Raw genomic sequence first — 24,800 nt, 5'->3', positions numbered from 1 at the left:
TCTCGGAAAACTTTTTCGAACTCAACAAGATTTGTTTTTGATTAAATTAAAAGTTCTAGATTTATGTGCTGTGGATTTCGGAGCTTGTAATTGCTGAGTTTCTTGTCTATTCAACTCGTTAGGATCTACATTCCGAAAACATAAAATCAATCAAGAGTCAAAAGTTCTTGTAAGAGCCGTCTTTATCAAAGTATACATATTTTGATTTTCTTAGACTTGAAAATATTCTTCGATATTTTCTAGGAACTATTTAATTTCTTAAAAAGTATTGGAATTCGGTCTTAATATTAAAGGAACATACGATTTTATTATTCTGCATGGAAATCAACCGATGTAATTTTTTTATCATCGATATATTTTTTTAACGACGATTGTTTTTTTATTTTATTAATAATTTAAACCTTTTCAAATTGCAATTGCAATATAACATTGTTCACGTAAGTCATGATCTAAAGTCTGGTTAAAATATCTGACGTAAACAGTGAAACAATTTTATATTTTGAAGCAAATCAAGAACATTCTACTGTACATAGAACAGCAAATATTCATTTCAACAGTAACTTGTAAACCAGATGGCTACACCGACTGCTCACCGACAGTTACATCATTTTTTGCAACCGTAACTTGTACCGAAACTTTTACACCTTGAACTACAACCGTGCCATTCGAATTTCTTCAATAAGGAAATACATCATTATCTCGATGGTTATTAGGATCAAAATACCTTGGAGCAATAATAATAGCTATTACAAATGATACAGTTGAGGATTCCCTTTCAATCGATTTGCACCTTTCGAATTAATTTAAGCTCGCTGATCTAACATCTGGGGTCAGAGTTACTGTTGTATTATCTTCCAATAGCGTTTTTTTTATTGCAGGTAAGTCTGAATACAATTCTTCAAAGGGGATTTTTTTTGCGCAGAGGTCGGTGGTTTGTCGCAAGTATTGAGACTTCGTCTCGTACTCTATATTTTATCTTCAGGCTCATATTTGAAAGAGGTATGTTTTGGGTTTTATCATTTATCACTAGTCACGCCGAAAGCTTCGCAAGCATCATTACCTGAGTATGAGTTAAGTTTAGAAAATACTTTGGTGTAAAATCTCAGCTTTTTCATATATTCGGTAGGAACTTATTTCGTATAAGATAAAATATATACATTTACGCCGTTTGCGGTTGAAACACTTTGCCGCTAAACGTTGGAATAATAGTGGAGACATTCGTTAGAAATAAAATATTCCGTCTTATTGTCTCCACCGAAATCGGTAGGGCTAAATCATTTTCCCAAGAAAATCGATATTGCGATTAAACAGTAAAATAAGTTGTCTTATCTCTGTTATATATACTGAAAATCTGTATTTAAATTTAAATTAACTTCACAGGGGCAAATTTAAATGAATATAATAAGATACAGAACTTGTCGAGACTATTACATTAGATAATAATTATGTTATTATTTTAAAAATAAGAATCAAAATATACTTTATTCAAGTAGGCTTTTACAAGCATCTTTAAATCCTCTATTTACAGAACTACATATATGAAAAGTAAAACTACCACCGGTTAAGATTCTAGATTACTCTTCTCCAACATATGAAGTACATAAGTAGTGTTAGTTAAATAGCATTATATAAAATATATCGTGCGACAGTCAACAAGTATTTTATCATATAATATTGTTTTGAAAAATATGCCTTATTTATTAAGGATTTCTTAATAAATATTTTGAATTTATGGATAAGAATAGATACAAAAAGCGATCGGTTTTCAGTTTCAATTTAAAGCAAAAAGATTGACTTAAATCGAAATCCAGTTGAGTCGAAGTAACAGACTCCCCGGGTGGTCTAGTGACGTTAACAGGACCTATGATAGTGTCAATATAGATTTGTTACATTCTATAAATAGATTGAGGTTAAATTTCACGCAGCTTTAAGTTATTCTATAAACTATACACTATACTATATAAACTCTTTATATTCTACTACTATAAAGGAATGTTTAATATTGTCACAGATTTTCTTAGTATTTATTGTACAAGGTGAAGAGTGAAACTTATATTATTTGAATTGTACTGTGCTATGCTTGTACCGTACTGGTGCAAATGTATTTTAACAAGTAATTAACCACTCAGATACCATCACAATGTATGTCATCCATTTTTTTTATTATTATCAAGTTTTATCCGCAATTATTATAATTAATTCTTTGTTATTTTACACTAAGGTTAAACAAAGTTGCACTTAGCGTGGCCGCGAGCTCTGCGAACCTTATTTTGATAAATAGGTATGTTCGTATTGCTTTTTCGTTTTAATACACCAGTTTATTGAATTGAATACAAGAATGGTCCTCAAAAAGTATGATATTCGCAAAAGTAAAAGGGCATTATTTGAAAAATAATAATACATAATTGGATACTAATTATATCTAAAATACGTTCTAATTATAATTATGAATCTCGCAGAAATAAAATGTATAACGCCTTGCCAGAGATACACTTGGACTTCAGATGATTGAACAAAACACAATCATATTAAATGCGACAGAACTTTGACCGACGTCCCGTCAAGTTCAACAAAATTCCAAATTTAATTGATCAATGCGCCCGCGCCGCGATGCTGAATTTTAATCACGATGCATCTTTTCTTCTAATTCTAAAATAACAGAAACGAAATGCCATTAGACAGACACGAAACTAGATAGTGCCATCTAAAGTTGAATATCAACATTTAATATTATTGGATATAGGATCACGGTTGACCACATCCCACATATGATAAACATAGTTGATGTATATTAGTTATTAAATTCACACATATATTATATTATTTACCTATAACATTTACCTATAACAAATAAAAAATAATAATACCTATAACAATCACATATATATATATGTGTGATTGTTATAGGTAAATTATTGCATTTTAAAGGAATTTTTTGAAAGTCGAAATGGCTTTGTGTACTACAAGAACCATTTAACTCAACTCGTACTCTTAATAAGCTCCAAATATTCTTCTTGAACGCTGATTGCGGTTTTCATGTGCTTAACTTGTGTTTATGATTCATCTCGTGTTCAGCGATGAAGGTAAACATCGGGAGGAAACCTGCGTGTGTCTAATTTCAACGAAGTTCTGCCACATGTGTAATCTTTTTTGGAAAAGTGTGGTGGAACAAGGGAGAGGAGGCCTTCGCTCCACAGTTGAACATTTACAATTTGTAACTTTGTTTCACTTTTATTACCAGAGCCTTTAGTTGGTTACGACATAGCAACCAGTGCAGGAATATTCTCTAAACGGAAAGAGTTGGAACGACCTCGCGCGTGACGCAGGTGTTAGCGGTGCTGTAATCACGACGTAATCGACTGTGAAATGACCAGGAGTGGAGGGTAGCTCGGAGAGATTATAAAATACTTGATTGTTGACGGCACCGATATATAAATATTCGACTACTACCAATGGCTGACTTACCTAAACCTCACTATCAAGTTTATAACACTGAAAAAAATAATAACTGAAAATTGAATACATGATTGATAAAAAATAATGACTCCTTAGTTTGCTGCGATGGTGGAATTCCATTAAATTTAAGCTTGTGAAAATTTCCTTTAAACTGTACCTACTTCAACACATCACAAGGAAGAGAAAACTTGTGTCGGCGAATGTGTATAAATACTTTAACCTTAACGATATTTTTCTTTTAGGTTACAATACTATCTAATATCTAAACGTGTTAACGTAACAGAATATATTGAAACTGAATAAGACGATAGCTGATACGTTAGACAAAAATGTAGGTCACCTGTAAAAAAGGGATTTTCTAGGTATAGACAAAATAAACTAAAGATACGCTTACAATATCAAGTTCCCAGCTTCGCAAAATCACTGCATCTTGAGGGCAGGTATTACCTTGTACAATATAATATCGCAGATACTTTTAGCTTTGTCAATTTGTTATAGATAAGGCTTATGATGATGATGATGTCGACTTGACTGTTTTCATTCATGGCGGCTCATCTCAAAGAATACGAGCCTATTCAGGACAAACTCTCTATTCCCTCAGTGTCGTGATCCTATGGGACGTCAAATCCGACGCGACTGGAAAGTGTTTACGAGCTATCCGAGACACGAAAGTGTCTAGTACAGTATACACTTCCAACTTCCAGCCTGTAACTGATTTTTTTTCTTCAGCAACTTTTCCATTAGCCCGACCTGAAGTTTGAACATTAAATTTTAGCCACTAGACCAACGAGGCTGTGCACCTTACTAATGTATACGATATATGTGCTTGATAATGTTGTTAAATAATGTTTAGATGATATAAAAACTTAGAATTCGTATTCGCTGATCCATACAGGAGATAAATATCCTATGGCCTGCTGTCTATGGCCTGCTGTGGACTGCGGTCGGCCGAATGATGATGGAGATGGTGTCGAATAAACTTTGCGAATACCTATTAAACCCTTAAAACAGAAACAGAGGAAGCAGGACATTAAAGCGATACAATTTCTATGGTAATTATCGTAAATTATATTATCGTAAAATAAAATATATCGAGCAATTTACGAAAAGCTAAAACAGTTCAAATTAATAACACGCCGGTAACGACCCATTACGTGTACGGAACCGGATTATCGTTTCGTGTATTATTTCAGCTAATCGGTTGAAGATTTGGAAAATGTTTGATTCGTACGGAATTTACGACGTAATTCTAATAATTTAACCTCATTAATGGTTGTTAAGTGTTTAGTCTTTTGGCGTGGTGACCACAAGTCACGTAAATGAGCGTTTAACGTTGAGTTAGATTTGTTGGTCTCACTGCAAAGATTATTAAATAATTGACACAAATCATGCTCGTTGTGTGAAACGGTACAATAATAATTGTTAGCTAAATCAAATGTTTCAGTAATTTATAATATTCGGTCGCACTAATGTTAAATACCAACGAAAAATATTTATTACCAATATAATAATTCTAACTGAAATCCGGCTGTAGGGAAAACTAGATCAATGTTAATAACACAGTATACCGCACCAGCAAAAGGTATCTTCAAGTTTAGTCCATCGTCACATTGAGATTTTTAACCAATCCTGACCTATAACTCATTCCCCCTTGTGTTTTCAGCTGGTGGACTTATTCTCTTACACGCATGCTCTTTGAAGTAGAAGATCTTTTCATAAAATCAAAATTAAAGTGTACATACTTTATTCAAAATGGCTCTTTTAAGCTTAAGTTTAAACCTACCGCTGGTTATGAATGTATATACTATCAACAACTTACTTGGTCGCTACCGTTGTGCAAATACGTCTGGGTACCACCCACTCATCAGATATTCTACCGCCAAACAGGAACACTTTGTATTGTTGTGGCCCGGATTGAAGGGCGAGTGTCCCAGTGTAACTACAGGCACCAGGAACTTAACATATTAGTTTCCAAGATTGGTTACGCATTGGCGATGTAAGGAATGAAAATATTTCTTACAGAACCAATGTCTATAGGCGATGAGGAGTACTTATCCTCAGGTTTCCAATTCGCCTGTCCACTAACCTAACACATGAAAATAATAAAAAGACCAGACACAGGTAATACAAATAATAAATATACATCACGTCGGCAATGCGTCACCCACCTTGGGAAATTAAATGCTATATCCCTTGTTACTAACACAAGTTACTGCAGGAAAGTATGGCGACCTTTAATGGATTGCTGTTTGGCGGTAATATGTGATGAGTAGTTGTTTATCAACAAGATTAAAAGCGTTAAATAAAAATATTAAGTTTAGCACGAGTATACAACCATTTATTATAATGAGAATAACTCGAAAGCTGTCAGTCATTCCAGGAATCATTCTGGAACGCGATGTTTTGTGGAATAAATTACCAGGAAATTATTCAATTGCGCCTAAATTTTAAGTCAATTTAAATAATTTATCATTTAATAAGCATAATTTGCGTTACGTAACTTAGTTGTATCTAATATTTGTGTGTGTGTGTTTTTTTTATTTATGTCAGGAAGTCAAACATCTTAATGATTAATACTGGTCAGCTTGCTGGCTTATAAATGGCACTACAAGTACCCTTAAGAACAAGCGACTACTTACATCTTCTAACAACCATGGCATCAAAGACCCTTGTGCCTGTTTTTACTGGCTGATTTCTACATAACGGAACAATACCAAAACAACAACAATACCAAAAATAGATGTTTGACGGTAGAATAAGTAAAGATTTACTAAAATAACGCCCGTGATTGTAGAAGTATATATAAGCAAATGATAAAAAAATCGTAACTGAAAATCTTATCGAAATATCTAAATTATATTTTACTGCCTGTGCATTAAAAAGAGACGGAAGAAGCAACGGAATCAAACATAAATAACGTACAACCCTCTTTGGAAGATTCCGCGTCGATTGGTTTCATACCGAGACGTACATATATAGTTTTCCCGTGATACATAGATTGACATAACTAGCTAGATATACAAACCAATAATATCAAAAATCAATAAGACCAAATACTAATAAGCAAAGAATTTAATTATATTCTTTTTCTGCGTTTGTATAATGATGAAATTTGAGATCAATAACTAAAATATATTTTAAAAAAAATTTAAGTCGGTTTTTGAAACCACTATGGTTTTGAAATCCCCGAAATAATATACTCACTAGTTTAAGATTGCCAACTAACACTTACAGTCGTAAAACATCTAAGCCGGCCGATTTCTATGGAATTCGGTGTAAGTTGACTGCAAAACTGTTTGTCTTGTTATAATGAATGATTCACACTCTAAATGGGTCAATCCATTATCTGCCGATCTGATAAGGGCTGGTGTTTTAGTTTTACTTGTTTTAATCGACAGTGTTACATTCCGACGGGGACGTGGGGGTACGAAGTAACTACTACGAACGCGGTATAGGTTGCCTTACTTTATTTAAGTTTACTTACTTGGTGAAAGGGCTCTTGTGGAACCCTAGGTTCGTCTGGATAGGTAACACCATACCACCAACTCATTCTAACGCAAAACTGAATTACTTTGTGTTATTGTGTTACTGTTTGAAGGGTGAGCCAGTAGTTGCACTGGCTTACATAGCACACACACACAAACAGCACAACAGAAATAACATCTTAGTTCCCCAGGTTGGTGTCGCATTGATAATATAAGTAATGATTAATATTTGTTACACAAATGTGTTACGTGGTGGATTAACATTAACAGCCTACTTATATGGCCAAAAACAAATAAACAAGGAGTGTATATTTGTTCGTGATTTAGATATTTACATCAAATTACTTATAAAATTTATAAATAATTCCGAAAATTGTCAGTTTCTGTTACAGCGATATTACACAAACGATGCAATAATTTAGTTCTTAAAATAATAAAATCCCATATTCATTGAAATAAAAAAATATAACGCATCCGAATGTTTTCTCAGCTTCACGTATTTCTCGGAACACAATACAATGATTGTCGCTTAGCATCGAACTCGGGTACGGCGCATTAAAACGAAAAAAGCGTCAAGTGGTCATCCGAGCACCCAAACGTAGAGGCGCCAGTGGGATGGGGGCATAGATCCGATATCACTGGAAGCGCTATGAGAAATAAGGATTTAACGTTCCACTAAACGACAACACTATAAAAAATATATTTTCAAAAAAAAACAAAAATCTCCAACGAATTAGTATAAAAATAGGTATAAAAAGAAAAAAGTCATAAACAAAAACATATAATATATGTATGTGTCCGGATACAACTTTGACAGGCGAATTAAGAACCTCCTCCTTTTGAAAGTCGGTTATAATCAGCACAGTATCTTATAGTTTAAGTCAAACAGTAAAGTAAGTTTAATAATAAAGGAATAATATATTTATTCCTTTATTATTAAACAAAAATTATAATATTAAACCTTAACAAATGTATATTATTAAAAGATATATTACCTTAAACAAAATACAACCTTAACTTCTTGAAATTACCATGTAAATAAAAAAAATTATTTTTTAAATTTAATGTGATTTAAAAAACTTTAATGAAATTAAATTATTGTTTTTTATAAGATTAAAATGTGTACAAAAAATGCAAAACTTTTCGTTCCATTATCATGACATCTGTGTATATCACACCCAGAGGCCAGGCGCCATCTTATCAAGCGATTCCGGTGGTCAGGTGGTCAGGTGAGATTTGAGATTATTCCAATTTAATTTACGATAAGGCACAGATACCACTAAACGTCGCTCAGACAGCTCTCGCCTTTGCGAAATTTATTATCAAGACATTTGTCACCAATTTAATTGAAACATTGGAAACCAACACGAGAACATTGCTATAATATGTACCTTTAATGTTATCGAAATATTAATTTCGGAGTATTTTGGTTGAAATACTGTATACAAACAAATGTTTGTCAGTATTTAAGTATACGTAAAGCGCAATCAGAACTAACGCTTAACAAAGTTAACAAAGTTAATCAAATTAATCTTGATTCATTTTTTTAAATCGACATCTTAACTTTGCACGACCAGAGATAGTGAAAATCTGTTTTTTGAGTAATAGGCCATATTTATTAATGATTCTCTGACATATTAAATAACCTGAAATATTACGAATATACCTGTAATTACACCGGCTCACTTTAAGCTGTCGGTTGGTTATGTATAATGGTATCTACCTAGACGTATAATTTACCAAAAAATAAGTCTTCGTTTACCAAAACACAAATAATGATTTGCATTATGACACTGAGCGCAAAGAGCTACTTCCGTAAGATACGAGCGATTTGATATCCTTTACGATCTTCAGGAAAGTTAACGACTTCCGACAATTACGTTTTTATACAAATTTCGAACAATGAGCTCGTATGATAGACGGACGGACAGCCCGCTATTGTTTAAGACTTTCATTCATAATTCAATCGCAATTTGTATGCTATTGATGGCTTTGCGTGTATTCGTAATAATTGACCGTAGTTCTCAGTGATACGATGCTTACTAACGGTTGAAATTAGTATTATATCTGCGACCCGATAATAATAATAGAACATGATTTAATACATTGAAATTAATATTTGCTTACTACTTTGAGGCTTAATCGAAGATATCGGGTTCAAACCCGGGCTTTGTATTTAGGTATAATTTTTCGCGACGCTGAAGGAATACGTGAATCAATTTACATGTGTCGAATAAAATTTGCTTCATATATATTCAACAACACATTAGATATTTAGAAGCCCTAAAAATTCGTTGGGTGGTGCGGTGGGCACAGACCGCTACTCAGCCAAAATGTTCATCCCTTAGGTCACCAATTAGGTATTTTCCTCATTAAAATTGACTTATGATGTTAAGGAGTAAAAGCGGAACAAGAAATTCAACTTGTAACTTCAATAAACAAATGAATGGAACTTATGGTATTCGTATAGAATATAAATTCTTGTCAGGATCTCATAACATGTGTTAGTGACGTGACGACACCGACGCGGCGGCGACGCGACGCATTTGCATCGGCTTCCGTTACTCGGAGGATACAGGTTCATTTCCAGGCTAGACAATTCGCAATTATGACTAATCATTGCTAACCGACATCTGATGTCATATTTATTCGTCCTTTTACATTTAGATGCCTAAGTACGTGTGGTTTTAGTAATATTCCAGGAAGTAAAAACTTATTTTTGTCAGATATACATCAAGTACTTGGTCGTCTTAGAAAGTTTTTAATAAAAATCAAAATTAACTTTATTCAAGTAGGCTTTTACAAGCACTTTTGAATCGTCATTTTATATAACTGTATGAAAATTAAATCTACAACCGATTCGGAATGTAGATTCTTCCGAACTGGAAAACACCTAAAATTGTATAATTTATGACAATACTTTCAATCAATCCCAGAATTCAACCCAAAAAATAAACCCCTCACTAGTTGTTGATTTTGAACAAAAACAGCCCACACATATAATAATCATGCACCAGGCTAGTACAGATAAGAAAGACAAATTCTAGAAAATATACGGAACCCTGTAAAAAGGTCTAATTAATTAAACAAACTTTTTTTTTCAAATTCTTACTTTAACTTTGTACGTAGACATGAATACGAAAATCACGTATTTTTCCTTTGTATCTGCACTTCTATTAACAATTAATCTAAGCCACTTCATCCATTATATGTATGCTTACTTCGAATAGCACAGTGTGCAGACAGACAGACGCGAGACACGTGACAAAGCAGTCAGGACAAAAAAATGTTATCAAGAAATTAATTCCTGGGGTAATATTATCAAAACTCCTCGGGAGTCGTGATAAAGGACGAATAATTGATAAGATTGCGCACGCGCCGCAAGGTGCTTCGTATTAGTGTCGAGATTAGCTTTACAAATATTTCTTTTTTCGTTATCATAGAGACATTTTTTTATAATTAAAAATATATCAAAGTACCTCTGTGTTTAGTTTTTATCGGGATTATACGGCGCAGGTGCAGTCAGTTGACATCGATCCCTTTGTATTTAGTGACGCTTCAATTCATTACCATAAGAGCACTAGTTCATATTTAAATACACTTCTTGATGGTACTCGGAAGGAGTCCAGACCAAAACATAAGAAAATAAATATTATTATTCTTGTTCTTGTTCTTCACTGACTCGACTGCCTATGAGATGACCTATTGGTTATAAAAAAAAAATTCACCGAAAATCGCGTCTTCAAAACCCAGGCAAGAACCACTTGTTTTTACGTAAGGAAACTTGCTTTGCCACCAACACACGAATCGTCAAACAGTTAATGTCATGAATTAATAGACATATTTTTGTAAAACTCGTCATGGAAAGTCTTCTTCTCTAAGTAGTGCAGTCGTCTCCTCACCATGAGCGCACACTAGACAACCCTGTGACAATTCGTATTCACTAGCGTAAACTTTTATTACGATATTATAAATAAAATATCTAATTAATTGTCAAACATTTCCTTATAGAATAAAAATAATACATTATTTCAACCATCATACCGACTTAGTTAAAATAGATTTAATTTCACGCCAATCTAGGCAGCCAGCCTCCATAATGGACTTTCCTAATGCAACTGTCCCAATAAACGCTTGATTTTTTTCTACGTACAATTTGCCACATTAAATTGTTGTTAGTTTATAATTAGTCTGGATTTCACGTTAGATTACCGTGAACGACATAAATTTAAATTAGACAGGTTTCGTAATCCGTATTAACTATATTTAAAAGTTCTTTAATAAATATAATAATAATAATACCTAATATTGGCCAAATTATCTATAATTAAATATAATAAATAGAGAAAACTGAACTGATATAGCAATTAAATCATGTATTTTTTTATGATATATGTAGGCGGATGCATATCGGCCGACTGATGGTTAGTGGTCACCATAGCCCTCTGTAAGAAATAATAACCATTTCTTACACCGCCAATTCACCACCAACCTTGGGACGTTATGTTTCCTGTGCTTGTAGTCTTTCTTGGTCAGTTCAAACCAGAGCATAATAATGCTAAGTATTGCTGTTTGGCGGTAGATAATCGAGTAGGTGATACCCAGACAGACTTGCACAAAGTCAAAGTCGCTGTATAAAAAAAACTTTTATTTGTCTCTTACACATAGTACAGAATGAGACGGGATGTTATAGTCTGCGCGTGGAGATGAGAGACGCTGAGGGGAGGTTGTGTCAGAACGATCTTGCTACCTTCTTGTCTATGCCGGATTTATATTGATTAGGTACCACATATAATACAAATGGACGGGCGTCTTTTGAAAAGGCATCAGGCATCTTTCTAGGTTACTCGAGCACGCCACAATCAAACACACGCATACAAAAAGGAAGCTACTTAAACTTCACTCATTTCAAAATTAAACAAACGCAAAGCGCGTAATAAAAGAGAAACTACAAAAGCAAACATAGAAATCAATTCATGTTTTACATTATTTTTATCGCTACATCTTCCCACGTCCGTCTGTCGCACAATACTAACAATTTCACCTAAACAAATAACGCTTGTAACTTACGGAGACGAGGCAAAAATTTAACGGTTTGTCAATTAAAATGAGGAAAACTGCTCGAGTATTACATCTGTGTTAGTCTGTGCCTGCCTCATTGATACATTTTAAAATTTCGAACTAAAAAAATATCTGAAGGAATATAAATCATTGAACGATTTTAAGTTTAAATCTATTCAATTGTGACCTAAGTAGAGAAATCCAATTTTTTTTTTTCGTGTATTTCGTGTTATTATTTATTTTCGACAAATTTCTGTAATTGGCTTAGTTGATTGAATATTGGCCATGAAAATGCTCCCCAAATTTATGTTCAAGGACAAACATTCACTGCTCAACTCACCTCGCAATGGTCTTAAGCTTAACTCTAAGGGAGTTTCCATATTATTTAAAGGTATATGACACTTTAATGAGTTTAATAACCATATGGTCATCAGCTATCACAAACTAAGAATTTCGAGGTAATCTTGCTAGAATTTGAAACCAAGAACTCTATTGGCTTCCATATATAGTCGTAAATTCTAATTTATAGATCACATTAAGCGATATACAATATAAATACGTTATGTATGGATCTCCGTAGACGACAGTTGTGTCAATATTGTCCGTAACTGTTATTCCATTATCGCGCTTGACCAAGACCCTAACATAATTACCCCTGATAAAGGATCCGAGCATTGAGATGTATCGACAGAATTTTACGCCCATTTCACAATAATGGCCGTCTTAAAATCTGGCAAACAAGTATGATGGATGGGAGGCGGCGACCACAAAGGCCTTACAATTCTACCGCGCGTCCAATTATCCCAGTTGAATTAAAATGCGAAGAAACATCTTACCGAGTTGTAACGTTCAATCCATACGTATTTATTCAAAAAAATATGGGTTTGAATCAATTCACTACTCGGTTACTTAGCACATAGTAACAAATGAATATTACGAGCTTAAAGAAACACTCTAAACGACTAAGGTCTCCTTTTTGAAAAGACGGTTTATAGTTTAGTCCTTAATAAAATAATTTGTGGCAGATATACATGTCACGGTGTTGTATTTCACCTCCGAGCACGAGATGAATTATAAACATAAATTAAGCACATGAAAATTCAGTGATCCTTGGTTGGCCTGGGCTCGATCCTGCAATCTTCAAAGTAAATATTATTATAGTTATATTAGATACAACAGAAAGTCGAAGATGTTAATATTTATTGTTCAAGAGATTGTGATATATTTTGTGTTACCACAACGTAATATTTTTTGTTTATTTTTTTCCTTTACGAGTTTACTCTATGGATATTGTCTACCCTTGTCTCGCGTGATTGCGCAAAAAACGTCGGACAAGAGATAAAACTTGCTTCAAATCTGTCACTCTTCATCCAACTACGAGGTTAATAAAATAAATAAGTAATTTCAACAGAAGAACCTACACGTTTCATCCTGGTTCAGATTATTTATCAATGGAACAAATAGCTACCACCACCACCACGTCACCACGGCCTATACACATTAGCACTGTAAGAAATATTAAACATTCCTTACATTACCAATGCGCTATTAACTATGGAAGCTAAGATGTTATGTCCCAGGTGCCTGTAGTTACACTGGCTCACTCACCCTTCAAACCGGAATACAAAAATACTAAGTATCGATGTATGGTGATATAATATCTGACAAGGAACTGCCCAAACCCCATCCCACTAGTAAAAGTATTTTCTTGATAACTTATCAATAACCAATGAAATATACAAAATAAAAACATTCAACAATTACGAAACAGTAAACAAGCCCATTTAATCCAAGCCGCCTCTGTAAGGACACTAAAAAACAAACATATCGATTATCGAGACTGTATATTTTAATTAAATTATGACAACGATCCACGAGACGTTAAAAGCGATTCTTTATGGAACCATATCGAAATCAAGAGCGATATAAAGTTTTAAAATCATTTCGAAGTTAATTACCTAATATCGTTTGAGGATTTCATACTTTTGGACCTTTTCAAATTAATATAAAGGGGATAAACGCTTTGCGAGAACATTTATTATCACTTAATTAAATACATGTTTAACTTATCCACTCATATATTTTAAGGTCGATAATATATTTGTCGCGCCTTAAATGACAATTAACATATTAAAAGATATTTGGTGTAAGTGTTTGGTATCAATTAACCATAAAATCATTTAATAAATTTGTCCAAATTGAAGAGCAAAACACCTTTGAGTCTAGGTTTTACTCAAACTGATATAGAAATTCCAATAATATAAACACAAGCCTGGAGAAATTGCCACTGTTTACACGAAGCTTGAAGTAATTGAGAACAATATCGCACAAAGTCGTGTCTATCTCAGCAACATTAGGCTAGAGGTAACATCGTGGTGTAGTCCAAATCTTCTAGCGCACGTTTGCTGATGCAGCTCACAGCAATAGGCTCGAACGAATGGCTGCCCGCAGTACCGGCATCGGAATAGTCCAGGAGTCTTCTTCACTTTGTCCAAAACGTGACGACAAACGCAACAGTCCCTGGTAAATATAACAAATAAATATATCAGTAAATGTGAAGAATAAGGTAACGTTTCTTGTTTTGCGCGAAAAACTGTGAAATTCGTTTAGTATATTAATTATTATTGATATGACAAGTTTTAAAGCAGCTTCATTGTATGAATAAAGTTATAATTTTTTGCTCTTTACATAATCCTTTGCCTTATATTTTACCGAATTAAAAAAAAATACCAAAGCTGATTAAACAAACATTCCAAATTTAAATTATTTAATTATGACATGTATGTATCTTGTAAAAACTCACTTCGTTTGACCGAGATCATGTCCTCGGATGTGATCACTTAATTTAGATGGCTTATTGAAATCCGCGCCGCAAATATTACAAACGTAATGTGACTCTATATTCCTCGTTGACTGAGGGAATTGGAGGAGTGACAAATATGAATAACAGTCGACGTTCGGCACGTAAGACAAGAAACTCTTGAAAGTATCTGTTGAAATCCTCAGCAGGCTTAAAAAGCTTAAAGGATCAGTGTTTACGGCAATCGTCATTCGTTGATGAGGAAAATCGTGCTCTGGTCCACAGATTTCTTCTATAATAGCGTCTCCATTTTCAGAACATGTTTTATGTTTTGAAAGTGACTTAGTAACTTCAGTTGAACAATCTTTAGTTGGAATTTCAAAAGTAAATTGTACAGAGGATGATTTACTTTTCAATATGCTACTAAATTGTATACTTTTAGTATTTTTTATACTTTTAGATGTTGCTGCACCTTCTTGAATGATTTTATTTACTTTGTAGGATTGTCTATAGTTTTTGAGAGACCAATTTAATTGATGTTCAGAAATACCAGCTGTTTTACATATAATACATTTATTAGTGTCTTTTGATACGTGTTTGGGAATTGAATCTTTTTCCGTTAAATTTATTTCACCTTCGTCGTTTGTCGGTTGCGCGTATTTGTATTGTATATTTTTGTAATCCTCGTTTCTTTTTCTCTTTTGTTTATTCTTATTAATTTCATCGATAAACTTATTTATTGACTTGATAAGATTTTCAAGTTTATTATCTATGTTTATTAATGATAATTTCTTCAGATTATTAGAGTGTCCAGGTAATATTTCATCATTTATATCTGTGTCAATATTATCTTCTAGGGCACTCGGCATAGGGTCTGTTTTATAGGTAGCTTTGTCGTTGTATTTACTTTTAACGAAATCAGGATAAAACTTTATGTCTGCTTCAACTGAAATCATTTTATCAAAACTAGTGGCTCGACTGTGGCAAAATATTCTATTATAATTGGGAATGTCTTTATACATTTCAGTGTCGACAGCTTTTTCGAGTCGACTATTAACTACTCTACTTCTTTGGGACAAATATTTATCGTGTAAATGACTAGGCCAATTGTTTATTGATTGCTTTTTTCGTCTTTCCTTATCCATCAATATCAGTCTCCCTCGAGAAGAAGTAGGATAGCAATATGAATCCCTATCACGCGGGGAGTACTTATTAGCTTGAGATTGTCTTAATTGCCTTTCGTTTAACTGTCGGCAGTATGTACAATTAGATTCAGATTCATCGTATGTTCCGTAAAATTCATGTAAAAAATGCTTACACGGTCTAGACTGAACACGAGAAAACTTCGTTTTATAATAATCATTGAAAATTTCAGGAGTGATATACTCTTCAGACTCTTTAACTACGAGCCTGAGTTTTGTTTCATCACTTTTTAAAGCATGTTTGTTTTTTAATTCATTTATAAAGTTATTCCAGCTAACAGTTTCTTTTTCTCTCTGTCTCGCAACTGCGAGATTTTTAACTAATCGTTTCAGTCTAGCATTCCTTTCCATCGTTTTATATATAAATTGTTCATTATAATAACTGAGTACTGGACGACAGTACGTTGTCTTATCTTTGTACACTTTTTCCGTCGATGTCAATCTCGTTTCGACGTCATTTGGTAAAGTTTGAATATCATTGTATAAATTGTATTTCAACTCGTTTTTATAATCATGGTTCATTGTCTCTTCTATCTTCAATATATTTAGTCCACGCCTGCATCTGTACTTTTTATTTACTAAAAATATGTTTTCTGATTTGCACAGAATCCGTCAATTGTAATTTTCTACAAATGGTGTGACTGATATTTGTATACTAATTATTATTGTTTTTAATGCAAAGATAGTTGTTTTAGTACTTATACTTATTTAAAATAATATTGACAATATCTCTGTCAGTATCAGTGATTTTTTGTTAAAAGTAAGTTTTACTATGAAGTTTTACTTAAATCAACTTTTTATGTGCAAAGTATCACTTCTCCAAGGTAACAAAATATATTTTCAACCGTTTTTTTCATTTAATTTATAAACTTCATATTAAACTATACTTATTTATCCACGAAAATTTACAAAAAGACACTCGATAATAATTTAAACGTCGGCTTTGTCCGAAAATGTCATTTTGACGCTCAAATTTACAGTTAAGCGTTTAGTTTAAAGAACCTCTTTGATGGAAAATTTATTAAAAAATCACACGATGGCCTCGAAAAGGTTCCCCGAGTGCGGATGGCCATAGAATGTTTTCAAGTCGATAAATTTTCATTTTTAAGTTATAACAAAAATGTAAATAAAGACGTTGCAGTCCTAATGCGCCCTAACGAAACAATGTTATGGAGTTAAGGACCTCTGAGAATTTGCAGAGGTGTGTGTGGCCTCATCGAGCCTTGTTAAAAGATAAATGAAATTCTAAATAAGAGAATTAAAAAAATGTTCCGTAGGTTATTAATTTATCATAAGAAATATATCACGAAATCGCAATTCACTCTAACTTTATTTAAGTCGACTCTTACAAAGATTTTTAAGCCTCATTTAACAAGATTGATTCAACATTAAATCCGACAAGAATATAGCTATATCAACAATATAAAAGATAAACATATTACCTATATGTATAATTTAATTTGAAGAAATGAGAACTTAAATAAAAACCATGTTTATTGAATGCATAATCAGAGAAATAATTTCATAATCACGGTACCCTAATCTTTGATAACGCAGACCACCTAAAACTCAGGCAATAAAATAAAAATAATATGATAAAACTTGAATATAACTTATGCCTTATCGACCCAAACAGTGCAGAAGCAAACTGCCTTAATTATAGCATTAAATTAAAATACGATTATTTCGAGCCTTAAGCCCCCATTGGAATATAAAAATATACGAAATAAATATATTAATCTATATTGATATTTAACTGATTTGTTGATACTAAAATACTTGGATATGGTGCAAGCAAAATTAGTAACAACAAACTTAGTAATGTAGGGTTCCGGTTTGAAGGGCGAGCCAGTGTAACCACAGGATATGTATAACATAACATACTAGTTCTTACAGTTGGAAGAGCATCGACGAAGCTACGGGTAGTTAATATATCTAACAGTGCCAAAGTCTATATTCGGTAATGACCACTTATCATCGGGTAGCCCAAATGTCAGTCTGAGCGAAACAGTGGTTAATTATATTCTTATTATTTAGGATATTTCTTATCCCATATAATGAAACTTACCGAAATGTAAGATAAAGCAGCTAAGTTAAGGTATATCAGCTCATCTCTAAAACTCCAATTAAAGATCACACACAATGTTACAGTCAGACACGAGCGAGACTCATATATTATAAAAAATGACCAAACTCTAAACGTTCAGCATAAAATTATAGACCCATTGACATTATACAATCTATTTCAATAATACATCGTCACAACAAGCGTTTTTGTGATGTGTTTTTTTATTTAATTTTTAAGTATGTTGCATTTTTATTAGTTCCTTCAGTCAGACACACGCCCGAGCCTCGTTCACAGGTTGTCATACGATTATGCTAATGAACACATAGAATATTCATCGAAAAACCACCCTTACGTTATGTTCATTGTCCCCCTGATACAACTCGCGTCTCCGCGGTGACATTTCAAGTGCATGTATCGTCATCCGTTGCTATATCTTTTATAATTAATCATCCATCTTTACAATGAGGTCGCATGTCCACGGAACGTCTATCAACAAAAAAATAAGCCGAAACCAAGCTGATCTAATCACTTAAGATTATATATTTTTAATCCTCCGATAATATAAAATATAACAGATACCGCTTGCCGCCATTTGAATCACAAATTAGGTATCTAATTCAATAATCTCCTATTATACATTAATAAAGCGACCCAAGGTAACACCATAATTACATGTACTTATATATAAAAAACCCTTATAGCTTTCCGAGCGATTTCCCCTCCGTGGAATATGAATAGTGATTCGATTACCCCTCTCGATGAACAAGAAGTCGTGTAAACAACGCCCGAGAGAATAAAAGCCGCCCTTCAAAGGGTCACCTTATAAAGTAGATGCCCCAGAAACTTACCCTGTAGTACCCCCGTGCCGTTTACACTACTTACCGTGCCACTTATTTCAATTTATATATTCAATTCGTTCTGTATACATCGACTATTTGTTTTAGATACAGAAAATATATGACGGTGCAAAAGATTCCATGGAAATGTTTGTAACGCTAGGTCATACATAGTCTATGGCGTCTCCGAAGTCGCCTAATAATTTGTTCCTTACCAGACGAAGCCGTTATGCCAAGGTGAAGGTCGGAGCACGCTGAGGCGTTGCTATGGCAGTCTCCCGCTTCTGTTGATTGCTAATCACCCATGTATTCAATTTTAAATAATAATTCTGGAGTATGAGTACGCCGTATCGTTGGATTAGTGCGTAGCTCAATTATAGTAATTTGATTATTAGTATTCACTCCGTCGGCTACAAATTCTTCGTATAAATAAGTATATAGCTTACAAATACTTAAACCGTAATGTTATGTTAAAGTTTTCAATTTAAAGAAATTACCAAATAATTTTACAGTTATATCAGATAAGGCATCTTAAAGGACCCTTGCATCCAGTCAACTGTCCGGACCCTCAAGAACATTATAAATTAAATGGTAATTCGGTTGAATGAAACGAAAATAAAAAATATCTTTGTAAAGGCGCGACGTCAGAACAGGACGAAAGTAGACGAAACTATTGCATTGTATAAACATAATGGTTTGTCTACATGCTTACACGATTGTGCTTCGAATTCGAAGGATTTTTTATTTGATCTTATTATTCATAGGTAAGCATTATTGTATCTCGGCCAGTTTTAGGGTTCAGAGATCTCAGTGTAGGTAAATATTGACGCTTCTATTGGACCCCAAAAGTTTATAAAATTTCGAGATTTTGGGATAGATTAATAAGATATTGTCTCCTAAGCAATAATTTAACTATCTGTGGATTGTTTTATTTATTCATATTTAGTTTGGAATATAAACGCGTATTACAATGAATGAACACAGATTTATTCTTTATTTTGTATTGCATTCTAATTGTCACTTGAAGTTACTGGCTTAATGTGAAACATATTTTAAAATGCAATTCAAAACTTTCTCATGTACCTGTATTTTGTCAAAGACCAACAAAACTCCTGTTAATAGTAACCGAGTACGTTAAATGCGTGTAAAACCTACGGAACCCGTATACAATAAACGGTGTTAAAAATATTTTTTCACACCACGGTTTATGTGAGGAATGCGAAGTTTAGGAGATTACAGTGCGTCGGCGGCGCGGGCGCACAGACGCTTGGAACTGGCTCTGTTACTATGGTTACCCATTGTTGGACATGAATGACTAGATCCATTGTAAGTTTTTTGGCCAACTGAATGGAAATATGTGGTATCATTTGAATTATTACTTTATTAATTCTGCTATCATTTTTATTTCATGTTTCAAAAATAGCCGATTTCTTAATGAAGCTAGGTAATGTGCTAGCGAAATACAACCAAAACAAAGTATAATATAAAACGAAAACATACGTCATTTTAACTCGGTCTGTCACCAGGTCGACTTACAATGAAACTTCAAATTTCCACTTTATATGTACAGAGAGATAGCAATGACGTAACAAACAAATATGGTAAAAACATCGTAATTTTCAGTTTTTTTTTTATACGTATAAATGGAAAACGAAACCTCGTGCGTCAACACGATGCCATTGTTGTGTGCTGACATGACGATAGTTGTAGAAACAAAAGGAAAACCATAAGACATATTGCAAACAAAGTTATCAGCTTCGATAAGGCTAACGGAGTTCTTACTGATGCTCCCACGGCCTCGGTATTTGGAAATATATGTTTCAGTGCGACGCGCCTACGTCTTTCACTTATCAATGCTTAACATTAAAATAAATAAATTAAAACAAATTTGTCTAGTCTCAATAGTTATGTTACGATTTTTCGTAAAACCTTCAAATTTACTCATTGTATTTTTGAAGAATCTCTGATCCAATACGAGGAAACTATGACCACGTCAACACCAGAGATTGCGAAGGCGACTGACAACTGTCTGTATTGTCGAATTTCGTCGAAATTAAACCTCGTTACGGAGATAATGATTAACTTAGATCTGATGGAAGAAAGCTTTTTTTAGCTGCTTATCTTGTCTCTCTGATTGTTTCAACCCATCATCGTACCTTGATCCCTTTCGAATTGATACCAATAAGTTTTAAAAATCCCTTTTTTAAGTCAAGGTCAGATAATAATCTTCTGTTACATATACGAAATCAATTAACTTTTTGTAAAAAATCAAGGTCGATACAAATGCCGAACATTCTCGACAGGATATAAATCTTCTAACAAATAAAAATTCCGTGACACGGAGTACGTTTTAGCCGGCGCTTAATAAAAAGGGTGTTTTTAATATATATTCTGATGTTTGACCACGCCCACAGCCTGTTAAGACAGGTCTAACTCTTTAAGATAAGAATGATTTGCAACGAATTTATTGCTTCGAAATTTAAAGAATTCTCCTGCGAAACCATTCGGTATTTTTGTAAATTTTTCGTTTAATACTTTTACAGTTACTAATATTTATTTGAAACTCGTTCAAGCTGTATAAATTGCAGCTACGAGACCAGTTCCTTACCGAGAGATTATTATTTAAACCCGAATCCGATGCTTTGCAAAAACTTCAAAGAATTTTAATCGAGGCCCTAAAGTTATGACCTTGCGTTATTACATTGAAGATTATCTTTAAGCAATCACGAAAACGAACGATTCGAATGAGCTGCGATTATCATAATAAAACTCTATATTCATCTCTCGTCCGAAAATCGACTATAATATTTAAAATCGATGTTTTGTTTACGTAATGATGAAAATAAATCAACAGAAAACCAATCAATTAGTGAGCTCCGCGGGATCCAATTGGATTAGATCACAAAAAAGGGCCATCCTATTTTTTCATCGAATTTTGAAACTAATGTTCATAGCAATAAAAGCTACAATACCGTATAAAGGTTTGAAATAAAAAGACAGATCGAAAGGCGATAGAGTCTACACTTTTAATTATCGTTTACCGACCATTGTTTGAAAAAAGAAAGAGATAAAAAAAAATTAGATACAGAGTATACTGTATAGAGTTGTCTGATCCGACGCGAAGGCAATCCATTTAGAGGCGTAGACTGTAACTCTTTTTTGTTAAAACTGTGACGAAAAAAGTGACGTCGAATATTTGTCTCTATATAAAATAGTTATTTATTTTAAATTTTTATATAAAATGAAATGGAAGAGACGTTATAATACCTACTTAATTCGTACGAACTCTAAGTCGTTTGTTCTTTTGATCCTTTATGATATAAAATCTAATATAAATATAAAAGTATATAACATAACATCGATCATTACTTATTTCTAAGTTTAATTTTGTAACATAATTTCATAATATTTTAGTAAACATTTTTGTTGTATTGTACATCTTGTCGATATCGTGTAGTGCCTTTAAAAGCTATCATAATTTATAAATGCTTCAAAAGATATAAATAGTTAATACAACGCGCTACAATGTCTCCAGAAAAATTTAAGCAATCAACCGATACTTTACCAAAGTAACAAATGCATTAAAATTGTCAAGTTAATCGTATAAACTTCGAACGAACGAACGAAAACAAGCATTGATTTTCTTTTGATTAGAAGTTAAAATGAACAGTATGTTGGGGTGTAAATGTTTAATTTAATTATCTTACCACGATTGTTTCGTATTTAACATTAACGATATGTCGTTTACGTCTCGTAAGATATAAACACAGCAGCGAGTGGTCAAATGTTTTTTTTAAAGTGTTGAGCCACGATTTCATGGCGCTCGGTTCACACGCGACCCCCGGCTTTGATTTTTTAGACTCTCCCTTTTATTTCCATTGGCATCGTATATTTTACGAGTTGGTATAGATTTATATAAACGCAATTAACATAAATATTTTTCAATAAGATATTCAATTCTTATTTGCGTGGAAAATCAGATAGTCCTCATCGATAGTGTAGTTAATTTATTAATTGTATGTTATGTATAAATACAATACTACATATTCATTTCTTAAACAAAAATACAGATACATTAGTCTGATTCACTCAGATCTGAAGTCGATTGAAATAAAAATAATTATAATGTCTCGTCCCGCCAAACACTTCCCATGTTCAGCGGGACGACTCCAATCCGAATGTTTGCTGAGACAAAAATACTCGATCATTGACATCAGAATGTAAACATTCGTATTGGGAACAGACGAATCAAGGGCGACAAACATGATTAGTGTATCAATCAAATAATCCTGATAGTCATTTTATCAAGTAAGTATTCCAAACAAGAGAGAGAGAGTCTAGCTTATTGGTAACAGCCTATGTTTATGTACAACTACAAAATCAACTGATATTTCCAACTTTTTATGAGAGATCGTACAACACATACATTTCAATTTTATATGGTCACATTTAGTCCACTGTGACTAATTTTGATATTGAATGACATTGAATTCTGGTGAATAAAATAAAATAAATAATAATAAAAATGGAACTAATTTTATTTCAACACACATGTAGAAATGTTGACTATTACAAAATTCGACAGAGATGAAATTACTTTGCGCCAGAGAAACTTCACATTGAAAGGAAGGAGTGTGGTAACTCCTGAATTGAAATTGATATAAATTAAAACATACAATATAGGGCGTCATAGATATTCGTTAACTAAATAAATTAAAAACTATCAAAATGTATGTATAATAAAAGTGCTTAATAGTTAATCTTTGTATCGAATCCCAGAAAGAGACGATAGAGAAACTGAATCTTGTGCGTTTTTTGTTAAATTATTTATTCCTAATAATGGAGATTACCATTGTCAACTTTTCAGACCATTAAACTATTAATAATTTATACATTTTTAAATCTCCTTTACATTTAACAATAATAAACAAAAAAGGTAAATATAAAAAGATTAATTTTCAAGTACAATTGATTAAATCTCGCACGAATCTAAAATTTATAATAATATATTCTTTGTATAAAAATATGAGAATTTCTGTTTGGGAAATCTGATTGTAAAAATTTACCGTTGCTGTGACCATTGTATCTAGATTATAAAATTCAGCGTCTATTATACAAAGCGTTCAAAGTCGATATATATCATGAAGTCTTAATAAATATATTTATATCAATTTATCGCTGCACACTAAGATATTATTACTATATAAATTAATGATTACTTTATATATATTTAACCGATAGTTGTAAGCATAGTGACGACAGGAAATACAGCTCAACGCTGTGGGTCAATTATATACGTATGTTATAGTAGAATTACAAAATTAACATATAATAGATGCATATCACAGTAAAGGGCACATTTACCGAGTAAACTTGACCAGTCTCGAGCAAAAATCTAATTTAAATTATAATAATTGAATGTTGATAAACTTTTAGCAATTAAAATAATAAATTTATAACTAGAAACGACAAAAAAATATAGAATATGTAATTATTATAATCATCAAAGGAAAAATTAAATTATTCATCTAATTAGAACGTCCAAACATTCTTAATTAGTCAGTTAAATGTTCATGACAGTGTTACTGTATTTAAACAAAATGTTCGGAAACATTCAAATACGTTCAGAAATAAAATTATACATATTACATTACTACTACAAACTTATTCTGTAACATTTTATAAAAAGGTTATTGTTGCCTGCATTAAAAAAAAACATTAAAAAAAAACCGTGGCATGTTAGAAAATGTAGTTTTAAATATCTAATTAATTGTATAGACAGACACATATCAGTTCATAAAAACAAATAATTTACAGTCTGTTTGAGAAATAAAGATATACTTGTAAGACCATAGAGATGGTAATGATCTTGGAGAATACGTAGATTTTTAT

The 24,800-nt window shown here is 32.8% G+C and overlaps 2 protein-coding genes across 7 annotated transcripts in view; one reads left to right on the top strand and one right to left on the bottom strand.

The window, feature by feature from the left end:
• Positions 1–24,800, top strand: part of LOC113396961 (protein prickle-like) — a 310,421-nt gene that overhangs the window by 263,937 nt on the left and 21,684 nt on the right. The gene's annotated exons all lie outside the window — the stretch shown is intronic.
• Positions 14,173–16,561, bottom strand: LOC135193780 (uncharacterized). The gene is made up of 2 exons (XM_064217736.1): positions 14,806–16,561; positions 14,173–14,522 (listed from the first exon to the last, which is right to left on the bottom strand). Exons 1-2 carry the CDS (start codon positions 16,524–16,526, stop codon positions 14,342–14,344), a joined length of 1,902 nt encoding a protein of 633 aa, XP_064073806.1. The 5' UTR covers positions 16,527–16,561; the 3' UTR covers positions 14,173–14,341.

The sequence above is a fragment of the Vanessa tameamea genome, chromosome 18, assembly GCF_037043105.1.
Source record: "Vanessa tameamea isolate UH-Manoa-2023 chromosome 18, ilVanTame1 primary haplotype, whole genome shotgun sequence".
NCBI lineage: Eukaryota > Metazoa > Arthropoda > Insecta > Lepidoptera > Nymphalidae > Vanessa > Vanessa tameamea.
The sequence above is the reverse complement of the archived record's forward strand: the minus strand, read 5'-3'. Positions and strand labels throughout refer to the sequence as shown.

Excerpts from the sequence above, each read along its gene's own strand:
- LOC135193780 (XM_064217736.1), bottom strand. The coding sequence starts at position 16,526 with ATGAACCATGATTATAAAAACGAGTTGAAATACAATTTATACAATGAT. Across the intron at positions 14,523-14,805 it reads CATGATCTCGGTCAAACGAA|GGACTGTTGCGTTTGTCGTC; the intron begins GTGAGTTTTTAC and ends TATATTTACCAG.